Source organism: Xiphophorus maculatus, chromosome 11 (assembly GCF_002775205.1).
Source record: "Xiphophorus maculatus strain JP 163 A chromosome 11, X_maculatus-5.0-male, whole genome shotgun sequence".
Lineage (NCBI taxonomy): Eukaryota > Metazoa > Chordata > Actinopteri > Cyprinodontiformes > Poeciliidae > Xiphophorus > Xiphophorus maculatus.
This window is the reverse complement of record NC_036453.1, coordinates 29,906,583-29,921,435: the sequence shown is the minus strand read 5'-3', so window position 1 is coordinate 29,921,435 and position 14,853 is coordinate 29,906,583. Positions and strand designations below refer to the sequence as shown.

Genomic DNA, 14,853 nt, shown 5'->3' with positions numbered 1-14,853 from the left:
TCGTTGTGTAAAAATCCTAAAAGAAGTGTTTTATTGCAGTAGCACAATTATTATAAAATTGAAAAATCCAAGTTAAGTTTGTGGGTGTGGAGGTGACCAACAATATTTTATTTATTTTTTAAAAATTTAAAAATTTCAATTAAACAATTTTTGGATATGATTTGATCAGGACAAATCATATTCTGATTTGTAAATTAATCAGGATATGATTTACAAAGCTTCTAATTAGTATTGCAGGCACTAATTGATTTAAATGTGGTACTCCTTGACTTCCTGCTTCATTGAGGTTTAAATATAACTCAAAATAAGAAACACAAGAGAATCTGGGTTGATATTTACTATTCAAGCAATGGGTACTGAAAAACAACTACTCACTTGTTCATGATGACATTTCAAGCATTAATTGATAAACTTAAAACAACTAGAACAGTGAAAAACGAAAAGTTTATCTTGTGTTTCTATCACTATTTCTTATTTTAGTCTGTTTTTTTCCTATATAAATTCAGTTACAACCTAAAATAAAAACAGAAAAACAAATTGGTGGGAAAATTGCACGACAAAAGATTCTTTTAAACAAACATTACAGGTGGGATTGGCAAAAAGATTAAATATGTGCCTACTTCATGCGCAGCGTAAAGTACAGTTGAAGAGCTGTGGTGTTTTAGCTCAAAAGTTTGAAATATCTTGTAAAGATTTCTACACATTTACCTGAGTGCTGCTGTGATTTTCATGTTGTTTTTTTCTTTCAAAACCAGGCTTAAGATAAGCCATGTTTATCTGGTTATCCAGGTCCCACCTATCCACTTCAACTCTAGTTCTCAAATGCTTTATATTTCCACCATGTCTCTCCTTTTTCTTTTCAACTGTGCCAAACTAGCCAAACAGTACTTTGACTTGCTGAACAGGGGAAACAACCTTTGCCAGGTTGTCATCCTGCAGTATGGATAAGAGTTGACAGCTGGAGAGAAACCTTGTGCTTCAGGTTCGTTGCAGGCTGACGTCAGGTTCTACGGGAGCTGACAGGAGGCAGGAGGTATCGCAGGCAGATCTGCCTATCAAGGCCAGAAATTCATCCTGTAGTTTTTGCTACTTTTGACTTGTTCTGTTCTGTAAATGTTCTCCTCTGTGTAGCCTCCTGTCTTCACACTACTGGCTACTGGGTGATATGTTGCCTTAGTGTGAATTCAAAGTATTTGCCACAGATGCATACTCATGTTTACAAAGTTCAGATATTTAATATTCCAGGATGCTGGGTTTTGCAGCGTAATCTACAGATGTCAGGATATGATTTACAAAGCTTCTAAAGACAGAAAAAGTCAACACAAAAGGATAATTGTCTTTCACTTTGTGTTTTCCCTGCAATGGGAAAGTATTCACCAGGTTCATTTTTTTGTTGTTCAAGTCAGGTTGAGCAGGATATGTTGACTTTTAACCCTTGTAACCTCTGTGGTAGCTATGCAGATTGCATATAGACATCAGTGTCACTGAACCGCCAGGATTAAAATATTCATGCATGGGAGGATATTCTTATTCCATCAGCTGGTCTTGTGGAGTTTTTCTTGTTGGTTTATTTGTTTGGTTTGCATGCATCCTCAGCCTGTAAAGAGAAAACGGTGCATTTATACATGAGTCTGCACGCTGCAAGCTTGCTCAGGTGGAGAGCACAGAGATGGTGGACCTCTGAGAGGAGATGCTGCAGATCTCCATGTTGGTGAAGGAGCTCCCTCCCTCGCTGCTGCAGTCGGGGACCGAGGAAGATGATGAGATGATGTTCTTCAGCCTGTGGAGGGAGATGATGAGCAGCGTCAGCAGGAACACCAGCAGCCCGAGGAAGAGCCACACGTAGACATAGACGTTGCCCTGGCGACCTCCTGGGGACGATGCAGCCGCCGACGTGGAGGCGGACGTCGGGGAGAAACGGAGAAAAGTCCCATTGTCTATCGGGGTGACTCCGGTCTTGTTGTTGTCCACCAGCAGGACGTCCATTCCCGACATTCTGGCTGACATTATGACATGGAGGAAAAGAAAGAAAGATGATTTTTATTGCCAAGCATAATTAATGCTGGACTCTTTTGAGTCCAGCATTAATTACTTAAATGACCTTGAGGCTTTCTTTTTCACAATGTCTGATATTACTGACAAAAGAGTTTTCACTAATATTCTTGTCTAACTTCCAATTAGCCTTTACTTATATGAAAGGCATACCCAGATTTCTCCTTCACATCAGAATTTACAATACACACAAATTTTTTTTTTTTTAATATTTTCCTTCAAGCCTGAGGTAACATGAGATGAAATTCAGGAAAACTGATGAAACTGAGTATTTGTTGACAAAACAACTATTAGCTGTGCAAAAATAAGTAGGCATAGAAAATTAGTGGATGGATGCAAAACATCTGACAATCCACAGCCCACTATGAAGAACTGTGGTAACATCATGAGTTGAGGATGCTTTTCATAAGCAGGTATATGAAAGCTGGTGAGATATAATATGAATGTACTGTGAAAGACTTGACACTATCAGAGATTCACCTGGCAGAACAACAACCTAAACCCAGCTGAAAATTTGGGTCACAGACACTCCACTCAGTTTAACACAGCTTGAGCTATCTTGAAATTAAAAAAAAGAGAACGTTTTAGTTTCTTGATGTGCAAAGATGTAAACTGTTCAGATTATTTGCAAAACCTTTAGGATGTTGTATATCCTTTGCCATCTAATTAGAAATTAGCCAGATCTATGGATTGTTTAATCACTTAAAATCTAATTAATATTCATAAAAATTTGTAATTGTCCTAAATTGAAGTGTGAAAAAGTTATGCAAGGTATCATATTAAATTATTGCTGATGAAAAAACACATTTCACACAGAAAATTATTCAAATTAATACAATTTCTGCATTTTTATTTCATGTGAAAAAAAATGTGAACGTCTATGCTTAGTATAAAACTGTATTTTAAAAAGAACATGGTTAAAGATCAAAATGACATAATACTTGTCAACATACAGTACAAACTAAAATGAATAACTTCTTTCAACCATATAAGTAAATGACACCTACTTTAGTTAAGAACCATTCTTCCACCACTATTTTAATGAACAGCAGGGGGAGTGCTTGTAACATTGAAAGCCTGTCAGACCTCTTGCCTCCAGCAGTGTCTCCTCATAAATGAAGGCATTATCTGATGAAATTAAACCCTCATAATCAGCTTTCACAATGACATCCGAGCGGCAGCCTTCCTCCTCTGTGTATTAATACTGCTCGTAATGTTCCATCACAAATCACTGCTCAGAACCGAGTGCGAGGACCAAGGAGACGTCTGTTAGAGGAGAGAGAGGCTGATTTGTATTTGGTTCACGGCGTTCTTGTGTCTTGACTTGATCTATGACAGGGAGGAGAGAGACACTTCAAAGGGAGGAATAAATGACCATGACAAGAATGAAAGCAAAAGGTCAGCACACACTTTTCATCTCGCACTGGTGTGTGCGTCCACTTTGCTCTTATCTGTCAGCTAAGTCCCCCCCCCCTTTATTTTCCTCTCTCTCTCCATTTCATTATTCATTTTCAGCATGGCCCATATAGCCTCCATTCCTGGCCACTTGCATGATATTCAGCGGAGAGTGGTGAAATATATTTTCGCTCTCCACAAGCCGTTTGAACTACATTAACTGCATGTGTGGGCCCCCATTAACAGAGCATTTTCAATATTTATGTGCAGAAGGGAAAGGTAGCAAATAGAAAAAAAACACTATCAAACACTAAATGCATTTTAGAAAGGTTTCCAATTTCTGATGGCTAGAGTTGTTACCAATTGTTTTTATAAATATCGATGCTCTGAGTTGGGAGAATGACACTGGAAAATTCATAATCAGACTTTTAAATTTGTGTTTAAATCAGAAACTAGATTAAGTTCTGGACTAACATGCAAGATACAAATCTGGTTATTTACTAGAAGCATTAGCAATCAGCATCATTAATTGCAGGTGGGTGATAATTACACGCATCGACACGTTACTCGCTCTCTATTTACTTTGAGGAATATATATTCAAATCATGTTGATTACATTAGTATTGCAAAGTAACTTTCAGTACATTGGTCATAGGAGTTGGTGTGAGCTTGAACTTCTCAACACGCATAATATAAGACTTTATAACCTTTCAAAAGGTTATTTTTGGAACATGTTATGTTAATGAATGTTTATATAAGACTCTGCACAAATAATTCCTGAATTTCTCAGACACATTTCCATTTACGACATACATAGGGTTCCCAACTGGTCTGTTGAAATGAGCTGTTTAGTCAATCTGGAGTCCAAATACCCATTGATTAGGTTTAACTGTAACATTTTCTTTTCTAAAATACATTAATAACACATGATACATTGTGATACCTGTATTTTATAAAATTCTCTAATGTTCTCTATGAGAAAAAAGGATTTCTACGAAAATGGTAAAGTGCCAACAGTCCTGAGGAATTTAAGCAATGAGATAGACGACAATGTAACTATGACTTCCACTATTAGCACAATGGAATATTAGGTTAAGTCAATATTGTTATACTGCAGTACAATACTACATGTAAAGGTCATGTTCAAATGCGTAAGTGTCAGCAGTTGTCATTGTTGAATTAGCTTAAGTAGGTAACTTGGAGGGAACTTTGTAACTAAAACAAATTCACCCGAGTCTCACAAAATCCTTCTATTCGTTGGAATTGTTACCAAGGGACTGGCACCTTTAGTTAGTCAAAAAGTAAAATAATCAGAAAGTAGAGAAGACAAACCCTACCTTACAAATAAAACCAACATGCAGAGGAAGTTTGAGTGAGAGAAGCAGGATACAATCAGAAGGCAAGAGATAATTTCATAGCAGAGTTGTCAACGAAATACCCAGATAAACGTAGGAGCTCACAGTTTACAGAGTCACTGAATATTTGCTCTCACAAAGCACTGCCTGTTTACCCAAAGCTCCGCCTCAAAGCAGGTCTTACATTTTAAACATTTTCATTAACATTAAAAATATAAAATATTACTTTAATGGGACTCAGTTAAATCTATTTTACTGGAATTGTTATTAAGTGAAGTACCACTGTGTAAAAGTGCTTTTTAAATGTGAATAAATGTTCCCAAATTATTTACACATTTGCTTTTCTAAATTATGCTGTAGGGCATTATGTGACTACAGTGAAATTAACATTTATTTTAAGCAAGATTACAAAGAAGTAAACCTTGATTTAATATAGAAATGTATTTCTCATTGAAAACAAAACACCATGTTTACACATTTGTATGTTTTGTGATGAGTGGATCCACCTGAAACAATAAGCTGAGTAACTGTGATACAACCTACTGTTTCCAACCAAACGAGACAGTAGTTAAAACCCTGTGCTTTAGACAGAAGGTGAAAAGATGTGCAAGAGCGAATCCATAAAAAATACCCAACTACCAGCTACGTTATATTATTATTGGTCCTTTTAAGCTAAATTTTCCACAGAGTCATATCATCTATTATTGTCGCTCCCCCGAGTTTGACAATTTCATCAAATGGATTATGAAGTCTTTTGAATACACTTATAGGAGATTATGGAACTTTTCTGTGAGCATCACCAGCTTCATGTGGAAGAAAACTTGCAGAAAGCTTAAGTGATCCTCCCTGTCCCAAAACTGTTTTATTTTAGACTTTTTTCAGTTCCTTTCATCTATTTCTCTCTGGGTCGTGTATTTGACAAGAACTCTACTCTCTTTAATTTGAAGCCCAAAGTAGCTTCAGGCAGGCACACAGCATAATGAGGATGGATGAGTTGGGTTGCCTTGTTTCTTTTTTCGACTGGGTGCTCCTTTGTCCATACTCTTGTTTTCTTTATCAAATGCTCCTCATAATCAAACTGGGCCAATCATTTGTTTGCATAGTTTGTTTCTCATAATTTACAGAAACCTCACAAACAGAATGTGACATTTTGTTCATAAAAAGATTTATCCATCTACTTTTGAAATATATCCTATAATTTCTTTATCAAAGGGTCTCCTTTGATACCTTTCCAAGGTCTCAACCTTTGCCCTCACCTTCTTTCCACACCCCTCTTTGCTGCTCTGTATACACTGAGGTCCTACATGATGCGTTGTTGTCAAATCAGTGATGAAGCTTGTTTATTGTGCACTGAAGTGGCTGATAATTGTGCCTAATGATGCTTTTTGTATCCAGGCAACGACGTACGCACGGTTCTTTTTCAAGCTAATCTACTTTAAGAGGGCAAGCCGTACAGTCCCAGAGAGGCTGAAGAGGTTAGACGTGCATTCACACGCCTGCCTACGCACCGTAAATACCGCTGGTTTTAATTTCCCAAGGAAAAGCAGGAACTGTAAGGTAGGGTACATGAGGACACAGAGGAAAAAGCTTAATCATTTTTAGATTTTTTTCTTCTCTACTGTGTATCGCCTTCAAATGTATAAATCAAATCTGTGACATAACCTGCTCTCTATCCCCGAATTTCAAGGAAGGAGTGAGCGCTTCAGTGAAGATGGGAGTTAAATTGCTCCTTGAAGAGCAACCTTGCATCAGACAGAAGATCAGTGTTTCGCTGCAGTCTGCAAGACCCAGTTGTTATTCTGTCTTCTTTTTCTTAAAGGTGTATGACCCTCAGAGAGCGATCTGGCTGTCATTTGTCTCTCTTCTGTTTCAGCTACAATAAAAGAAACTAAATGATAGGTATTTTCCTTTCGAACCTAAATAAAAGAAAGAACCACAGACAACGTATATGAATTTTATGTAGAGCTTTTGCAAAAGGAGAACACTCTGTCCATTCTTCCTCCGAACAATCCACAGAGCATTCTGATCGGCTCTCACATGAGCTCCTGTTTTTATTGTCAAAGAAGAACAGGCAAGGGGGCAGTCAGGAAAACAACAGAGGTCGTAAAGCTTCTAACCCAAACATCTAACAACCCAGTTCCAGGTGTGATATCTGATCAAAGGTCTGAGCCCGGTTCAAATCTCGGTCAGTACTGTCAATAAAACAAAATACGACTGTTCACAGGTAGTTTAACTAAATTAGGAGGTGCGTAAAGTTGAACCGACAGTAGTGACCTCCATACACACGTAAGGAAGAGAACACTTTAAACAGAAAATCACAATGATCTATAGGCTGAATGTGAACTAAAGTAAGAATAAAATGATAATACCAAAAAATCTCTAACACTAAACAATATTGTTTCCCAAGTAGAAATGCACCAATGAGATTAGAGACAAAATTCTAATATCTGCAATTTAGGAACATTTTGATCTTCTCACAAAAAGCTTTAAGAGTTGGAATTTACAGCATTTAATATGTTTTTAGCCAAACTGCTGCAATGAGGGATCCTTAATTGTTTTACATAAGTTGCAAAAGCAATGACACTCTTTCTGTGAGACCTGTTCCTGTAATCAGGATTTTATTCAGTTTGATTTTGAATTTGCATTGTAAGCTGCCATTGGCATTTAATATTAGCAGCTGGCACAATTGTCCCAGATAGCATTACTTATATATAACCTTAAATGTTTTTCAACAAGTACCCCTAAATACATTTTAAGTAGTCTTTGTGCCACACACAAAGATTACTTATATATTTTCTATATATATAAAAAAATATATATAATTTTTTTATATATATAAAAAAATTATATATACTATATATATATATATACAATACAGACCAAAAGTTTGGACACACAGTTGTGTGTCCAAACTATAATTTTTTTATATATATATATATAAAAATATATATATATATATATATATATATATATATATATATATATATATATATATATATATATATATATATATATATAAAGTACAGACCATAACACATGTGGAAATATGCACTAAACAAAAAAGTGTAAAACAACTGAAAATACCCCTTATATTCTAGTTTCTTCAAAGTAGCAACCTTTTGCTGTGATCACTGCTTTGCACACACTCTGCATTTTCTTGATGAGCTTCAAGAGGTAGTCACCTGAAATGGTTTTCACTTCATAGGTGTGCCCTGTCAGGTTAATAAGTGGGATTTCTTGCCTTATAAATAGTCATGAAAATAAAGAAAACCCATTGAATTAGAAGGTGTGTCCAAACGTTTGGTCTGTACTGTATATATATATATATATATATATATATATATATATATATATATATATATATATATATATATATACAATAAAAGTCGGTGCTCAAAGCAGTTTCCTGTAGATTGCCCCAGCTGTGCTTCAAGTGTTCACTCATCTCATGTGATCGGAGTTCGGCATGCTATAGTCATTTATGATGCCGTTCTCAAGATTGATGTTGAGTCTCTTAAAAAAAAAGAAAAAAAAATGGCCGGAATTAACCTTCACCACAAGCGCTCGACTGCTGTTTTAAAGCAGTAGTGTTTGAAAATATTTTTCAAAATATTTTTAAAACGACTCTTGTCAGAGAGACCTGGTTCATTTATTGGAAAAAGAATCCCCAGCGGCCGATCAATGATGAGGGGATATCAAAATGAAAATCAGACAATTATCATCACAAGCTGGTTTCTCAGGGCATCATCACTGTAAACTAATGAAAACACTGCATACAGCATCTCTGCCTCTTCAAATATCTCTATTTTTAGTCAAACCAGAGAGGCTTGTCATACTGTACCTACATGGCCCTGACTCTTAAAGAAGGAAATATTTGTGATTAATTTGCAGCTCTTAAGCTAGTACTGCTATCACATGTAGCGTAAGCTGTGAAAGGGATCAGAACTACTCCCTGTTTTCATACTTAACCTTCAAAATGACCCACAGTCTGAAGCAGTGAAAGTTTAAGTCTTTTCCAAATAAACACAGAGAAGCATTTAAATACACTGCAATATTTACTTTTGTGTAGCCACTGACTGCAAATTAATTAACTGTCTTTAGTCTTTTGAGATTTGAGTGAAAATTTGCCAATTTGAATTACCAGCCTGTTTTACAGTGTGTGTATGTATGTTTCACAAACTTGTATATGATTTTAAATAATTTGTTCAAATATGCATGAGTAGATACCGTATTTCATACTTTACACCAGATGAAATATTTCTCCAGCAGCAGATTTTGTAAGTAGCTGAAATATGGTCTTTCAATCGGGTCTCATGGGATGACAATGATAAAAAGCCTGTTAATTATATTTGATGAACATAATTTTGAGTGACCCTGAGCACCATTTTCAAAGCAAGCCATTTGAGTGGGAGGCTTCTTTTATTCTTGCAAAATATCAGTCTTTTATGAGCCAAAACAGAAAGAAAAATAAGTCAAAATGAATAATCCATCTCCAGTTTGTATTGGAGGTTGTCAGAGTTTTTGTTTCATTTTAGAATGTGGTTGAGGTTTCTGAACATAAACAAACAGGAAAGGAAGCCATAAAGAAAGTTCAAGAAAAAATCAAATGCAAAAAAAAAAGAACTAACTTGGACAGACGACTAACAACCAGTGTGTTTTCCTTCGGCAACGCTCCCTTTGCTCTCCAAATATAGACATAAATGCCTTTTAAAACCCAAATAGACTACTTTGGCATGTTGTAATAGGGTTATTTGAACACAGGGATGTAAAATTAGAAAGAAGAGGATCCATCTGTTTGCGCTTGATGAACTGAGAAACTGGTGACTCAAGTTAGCAAATTTTCAGCTTGACACTCAAAGATAAAAAAAACTGAAAGCAAATCTTACAGTGTATTCAAATGTTTCTCTGTGTTTACTTGGAAAGGAATTCAACTTTCACTGCTCCAGACTGTGGGTCATCCTGAAGGTTAAGTATGCAAACGGGGAGTAGCTTTGATCCCATACACATGTTGCACTAGATATGATAGTGGTAACAGTGTCTGAATTACCTCCTCAGAGTGTCACCAGATTCTGTAGATGCCTGGTAATGAGCCGTTTTTTTATTTATTTATAAAAGACTGGACCCGTGATCTAGAGCGTGTAAGCAGAATTACAGTTTTTAGTTCTTTTCAAAATTACCTTGATCCCTTTTTGCTATGCGGCAACTATTTGTTCACAGAACTAATTTTAGGTTTGATAATATTTTCAAAGCCTGAGAATCTTCTCTAAAAGAGCAACTTGAAAATATAAAAACCATTCCTCATATTGAAGAGTCTGTTAACCTTTGTTAAATCTTTTTTCAGTTAAATTTGCAAAGCCATCTTCCGGGTCCTTCTTCACCCAGTGCTGAAGGTAAATGTTGACTCTCAAACAGATGAAAGGACGTCTAACAAGGAAAATATATTTTGACTCTGATCTCTGCTGCTCTTGCACTTCTCTTTCAGCGTCTTGAAAACCAGCGTGTCTTCAGTTTGTGAAGGCCTGCCTACAGGAGCAGAAGCTTCTGAAGCTGCTACTGCTCTATTGAAATAAATAAGTTGATTGAGCACCATTCCCTTAGATTAAACATCCCTGGGCTTCACATTCTGTGACCTGAATTCCAATCCTTCTTAATCAAGTCATAAAGGAAAATCTATTCGCTTCACTAGAAAAGTTAAGCTTTTTTCGCCTCATATTTTTAGTCAGTTCGGGTTGTCAGCTTTCTGATTTCCATTTTTTTCTTGTTGCATTAAATATCCCAGCCTGGAGCCCATAAGGGGCTCCGATGAAGTACTCCTGCTTTTCATTCATAGAAAGGCCTTCTTTTGTCAGCTATTTTACTGCTGTCAAGTCCATGAAACTTGCTTGGCTACCTCTGAAAAATCTCTTCCAGGAGTTATGTAGATTTAAACTTTGGCATGTTTGGTCTCCCGTATGCCTGTATGTACAGTGAGCTCTGACGCTTAATGCTCAAACTTCTTTTTCATCTGCTCAGGCTCCTCAAACAGCCCCATCCTCTAGTGAAGTACATTCAGCCAAAACTCCTCTTGAGACTTCATGCCGCATAGCTTCCTCCGCTCCACTTTCTCAATCTGTCTTCTGTACACTTCTCATTTCTTCCCTCCATCTCTGTGTAATCTTCTTCAATGTCACTGCTTTATACATATTCAGCTTAAGTTAACGTTCCAATATTCTTCCTGCAGGAATATCCTTAAAAAAGAAAAGGAGAATCATTCTTTTTTACAGACCTTCCTGAACCTCTTCCACAAGATAAAATAAGAAATGCTGGTGAGTTACACTGTCCAATAATTTTAATTTCAGCAGGTTGTGTTTTGATTTTACATGAGTGTGATCATTTAAGATGACAGCATAAGTAGCTTGTAAAGGCTAGCACTAGCCACACCTTGACCAAAGAATTAGTAAAAAAAATTCAACATAAACAGGCTAAGAAACTTAATTTATCTCCACGTTATACCTCCATCACACTAATCCATTTCGGCCTTTCATTTCCATGGTTTTTAATATGATTCAATGTTTTGCTATGGCTTAAATGATTTTAAGCAGAGCTTGTTTAATCAAATTTCTCTTTAAAGAAAACTATGTGCAAACTTTTGGATGTTTTTGATATTGGTTTCACAATGAATGCAAACATTTGCACTTTTATTGACATTTCTCCTTATTTCTGTTTTTAATTTGTCATTTAATACTTTATTATTATTATTATTATTATTATTATTATTATTATTATTATTATCATTATTATTATTATTATTAGTAGTAGTAGTAGTAGTAGTATTTCTCACAGTTATATCAGAGGCAAATGGTCTGTCTGGGACTCCCTGATGTTTCTAATTAAACCTTTGCATATCTTCTACACAAAGTAGCTCTTGAGATTACTCTAATTGTAACAATCCATGCTTGTAGGGTTGACCAATATTTATTGAATTGCAAACATCCCAGAGGTGCCCATTCTCAGTGTCTGATCAGGCCTGGTGTTAGATCTTTCATTCATGAATAATTTACGAGATCTAGATGTGGCCAAATGTCACGGCATTTGGGCCATTTCCTCTGAGTGCATCGAGTGTGTTCATACTTTCTCATGCTGTATTTCCACTGCATGGCTGAAAAATAAAAAATACAAAAACCAAGCCTAAGGCAGAGATACTGGGAAGGTTCCTAATCAGTGCATATGTTCACACACCTATAATAAATGTAAAAACTTTCCCTCCCTTGCAGATTTGCAGCTTCAACTCAAATAGCAGATTCATCTTAAAAAGCAGGAGATAAAAGTCGACTGAATTCCAACCATGTTAAGCATCCCATCTTCTGAGCCAGATCAACTGAAAACAGACTTCAGGCTCAACCTCATGAATTCCAAACGACTCCTGCAGCCCCAAATACCACAGATAACCCTCGCAGGGGTCGGAGATATGCAGGGATGATCAAAGTATAAAGAAAAGTGATGCTTCAGTCAGCATCACACGCCTTAATGCATTTTCTTTTGTTAAATAACAATGGTTTTCTCTCCAATTTGGATTGACAATAAAGAACCAACAGGGCTCCTGGTTTAGAAGAACAGATGATTTTCAATGGGATCTACAGACAATAGTCTTAGCAGTTTATTCATTGCTTTTTTACCCCTTTTTTAACATATGAATGACACAATCTCCTGGTAGCACACCTGAATGCACTCAGAGCCGCAGCAGGGGTCGAGCACCTCTGTAAGCGGGGCTGTTATCTGATTCTCTCAGATATTCAGGGCATTAAAGTACGTAGATTTCAAAAGGCGCAAATTGGGACGAAAAGAGCTGCTATATGCTTATGATAATCGGCAGCAAGGTAAAATGAGCCGAGACCCACGCAGACTGTTAGGTACTGTGATCTGTCTGAATAGCAAGCGTTGGACGTTTTTCTTTTCTTTTTTTTTTGGGTCAGTGGCCAGTGTTGGTAATGAGCTGTATTGCTTTGATGTGCGTGTGCGTTTTGTATCATCCTCCTGTTAAAACATACTTTTACACATTCTTCTCATATCTGATAATTACCCCTTACGCTTTGGAGTGTAACTGCAACTTTAAGTTTGATACCACCACGGTGTCTTTGAGGAGCCCATTTATTTTCTGTTTATTATAGTCCACAGTCATGCAACATTTTAAACACAAACAAAACCTTGTTTTGTTCTTGTTACTCTAAAAGGACACTTCCATTTCTTCCTCTCCCTCTAGGGATGCAATTGCCCCAATCATCACCACTTTTTTCTCTCTTCCACTGCCCCATTAAAAGTGTCTTCTTTTCCCCAAGTTGGTGGAAAGATGCATATATGAATATTTTCCCCCTCACTTACATTAACCTTGTTTACTAGATCCAGCAACTCGGGGAACCATTAGTGTTCATTTTCCCTGATTTTCTCCCTGATCTCATCCAACACCACACTACTGCTACTCTTGTTTGGAAACCCCAGCGAACCCCTTTTGCATAATAAATTAGCCTCTTTCTTTGCTCATATTTCCTCTCACTAAACAATTTGTAAACTTCACATTTAATACCTGGATTATTTCAAAACACATGACAAGAAAAAGGAAAAGTTACAGACCTTAATATGTGCAGTTTATCTTCTCTTTGCTCACTTAGTGCAGAAATCCATCCTGTCTTCAGGCTTGCAGCAGAGTAAACTAGATCTGCCTCCCCACAGATTTCCCCTGTTTCTTCCCGTCTCCTTCTCTGTCATTCAGTGCAGACAGGCTCTACAGCTGGAGTGGACACTGACGAATGTGGGTCGTCTCTATGAATGGACACACACAAACAAATGGCCCTGTCTAACAGGGGCTGTAGTGAAGCTGATTTTCTCCTGGAGAAGTGCTGGAGAGAGAAGAAGAGGCGGTTTAGTGCTCATTCTACTCCCATCCCCTCTCCCTGTGACTCTCTTGTCTCCACCCTCCCCGCTCTCCTCTCTGCTTGCTCATCACCTTCAATAACGATCGCACCAACAGTGAAATGTTCCTCTGTGTTGTGTTTGTGCCCGTTTTCCCAAAGCAGAGATGGCACCTTGCAGAAGTGTTCACTCCCCTTGACCTTTAACCTATTTGTTGATGTGACAGCTACAAACTTCTATACACTTCGTCAAGTTCTGCGGCTAAGATGGACTACTTACTATCCAAAATACTGTATGAGCGTTAAGCAGAAGGAAAGTGACACAGAATTTTTTACATTTTTGACCAAAAAAATCAGAGACGTGTATCACGCATTTAGACCATGAGTCATCTCTCTGTTTTCACAGTTGCAAGTATTTTGGTGTATGTCTGTACCAGATTTACACATCTGTAAACTGTAGTTTTTTCCCCATTTATCTTTGCAAAATAGTTAAAGCTTAGTCTGATAGAATGCAGAGCTTTTGTGAACATCCATTTTCAAAATTTGCCACAGATTTTCAGTAGAATTTAGATCTGGGCTCTTGGTGAACCATTCTAACTCATGAATATACATTGATTGAAACAAAGTCATCAAAGATTTGTATGTATATTGTGGGTCATAGTCTTAAGTCTTCTGAAGCCTTTAGTAGGTCTTCATCCAGGTTTGACCTGTATTTAACTCCATTCATCTACCCACAAACTCTGAACAGCTTCTCTGTTGTTTTGTAAAAACACTTTGTTTCACAGTAAGAATGCTATGTTCAAGGTCATCTGAAGTGCTACATTTTAGTCTCGTCTGACCAGATCACCTTCTTTCATTCACTGCCCCCTCACGATTTAGAGCAAACTGTTGAAAGTATACCTTGTGGCTTTCTTTTGGTGATAGTGTTCTTTCCCCCACTCTGCTACAGAGATCAGATTTATGGTTTGCAAAACTAATAGCAGTCCTGAAAAGGATTATCCCATCTGAGCTTTGGGCCTTCACACAAACATGAAATGCTTGTGTGAAGCTGTCAGAAAACTGCATCCATAAACTGCATCCATAAACAGGACCAAATGGTGAGTAATACTCAGCTGCAGACAAAGCTCCTCAAATGAAACCCCGAATGAGCAGGGGTCTCAAGAAGA

At 37.0% G+C, this 14,853-nt stretch overlaps 1 protein-coding gene across 3 annotated transcripts; it reads right to left on the bottom strand.

The window, feature by feature from the left end:
- Nucleotides 1-321: 321 nt before the first annotated feature.
- On the bottom strand, nucleotides 322-13,686 carry sertm1 (serine rich and transmembrane domain containing 1). Of its 3 annotated transcripts, none has more exons than XM_023341686.1 (3): nucleotides 13,410-13,686; nucleotides 1,679-2,000; nucleotides 322-1,597 (listed from the first exon to the last, which is right to left on the bottom strand). In XM_023341686.1, exons 2-3 carry the CDS (start codon nucleotides 1,993-1,995, stop codon nucleotides 1,528-1,530), a joined length of 387 nt encoding a protein of 128 aa, XP_023197454.1. In that variant the 5' UTR covers nucleotides 1,996-2,000; nucleotides 13,410-13,686; the 3' UTR covers nucleotides 322-1,527. The 3 variants fall into 3 exon arrangements, with proteins under 3 accessions (XP_023197454.1, XP_023197456.1, XP_005808500.1); XM_023341688.1 differs by having other exon boundaries at nucleotides 1,679-1,996; XM_005808443.3 differs by having other exon boundaries at nucleotides 322-2,000.
- Nucleotides 13,687-14,853: the final 1,167 nt, after the last annotated feature.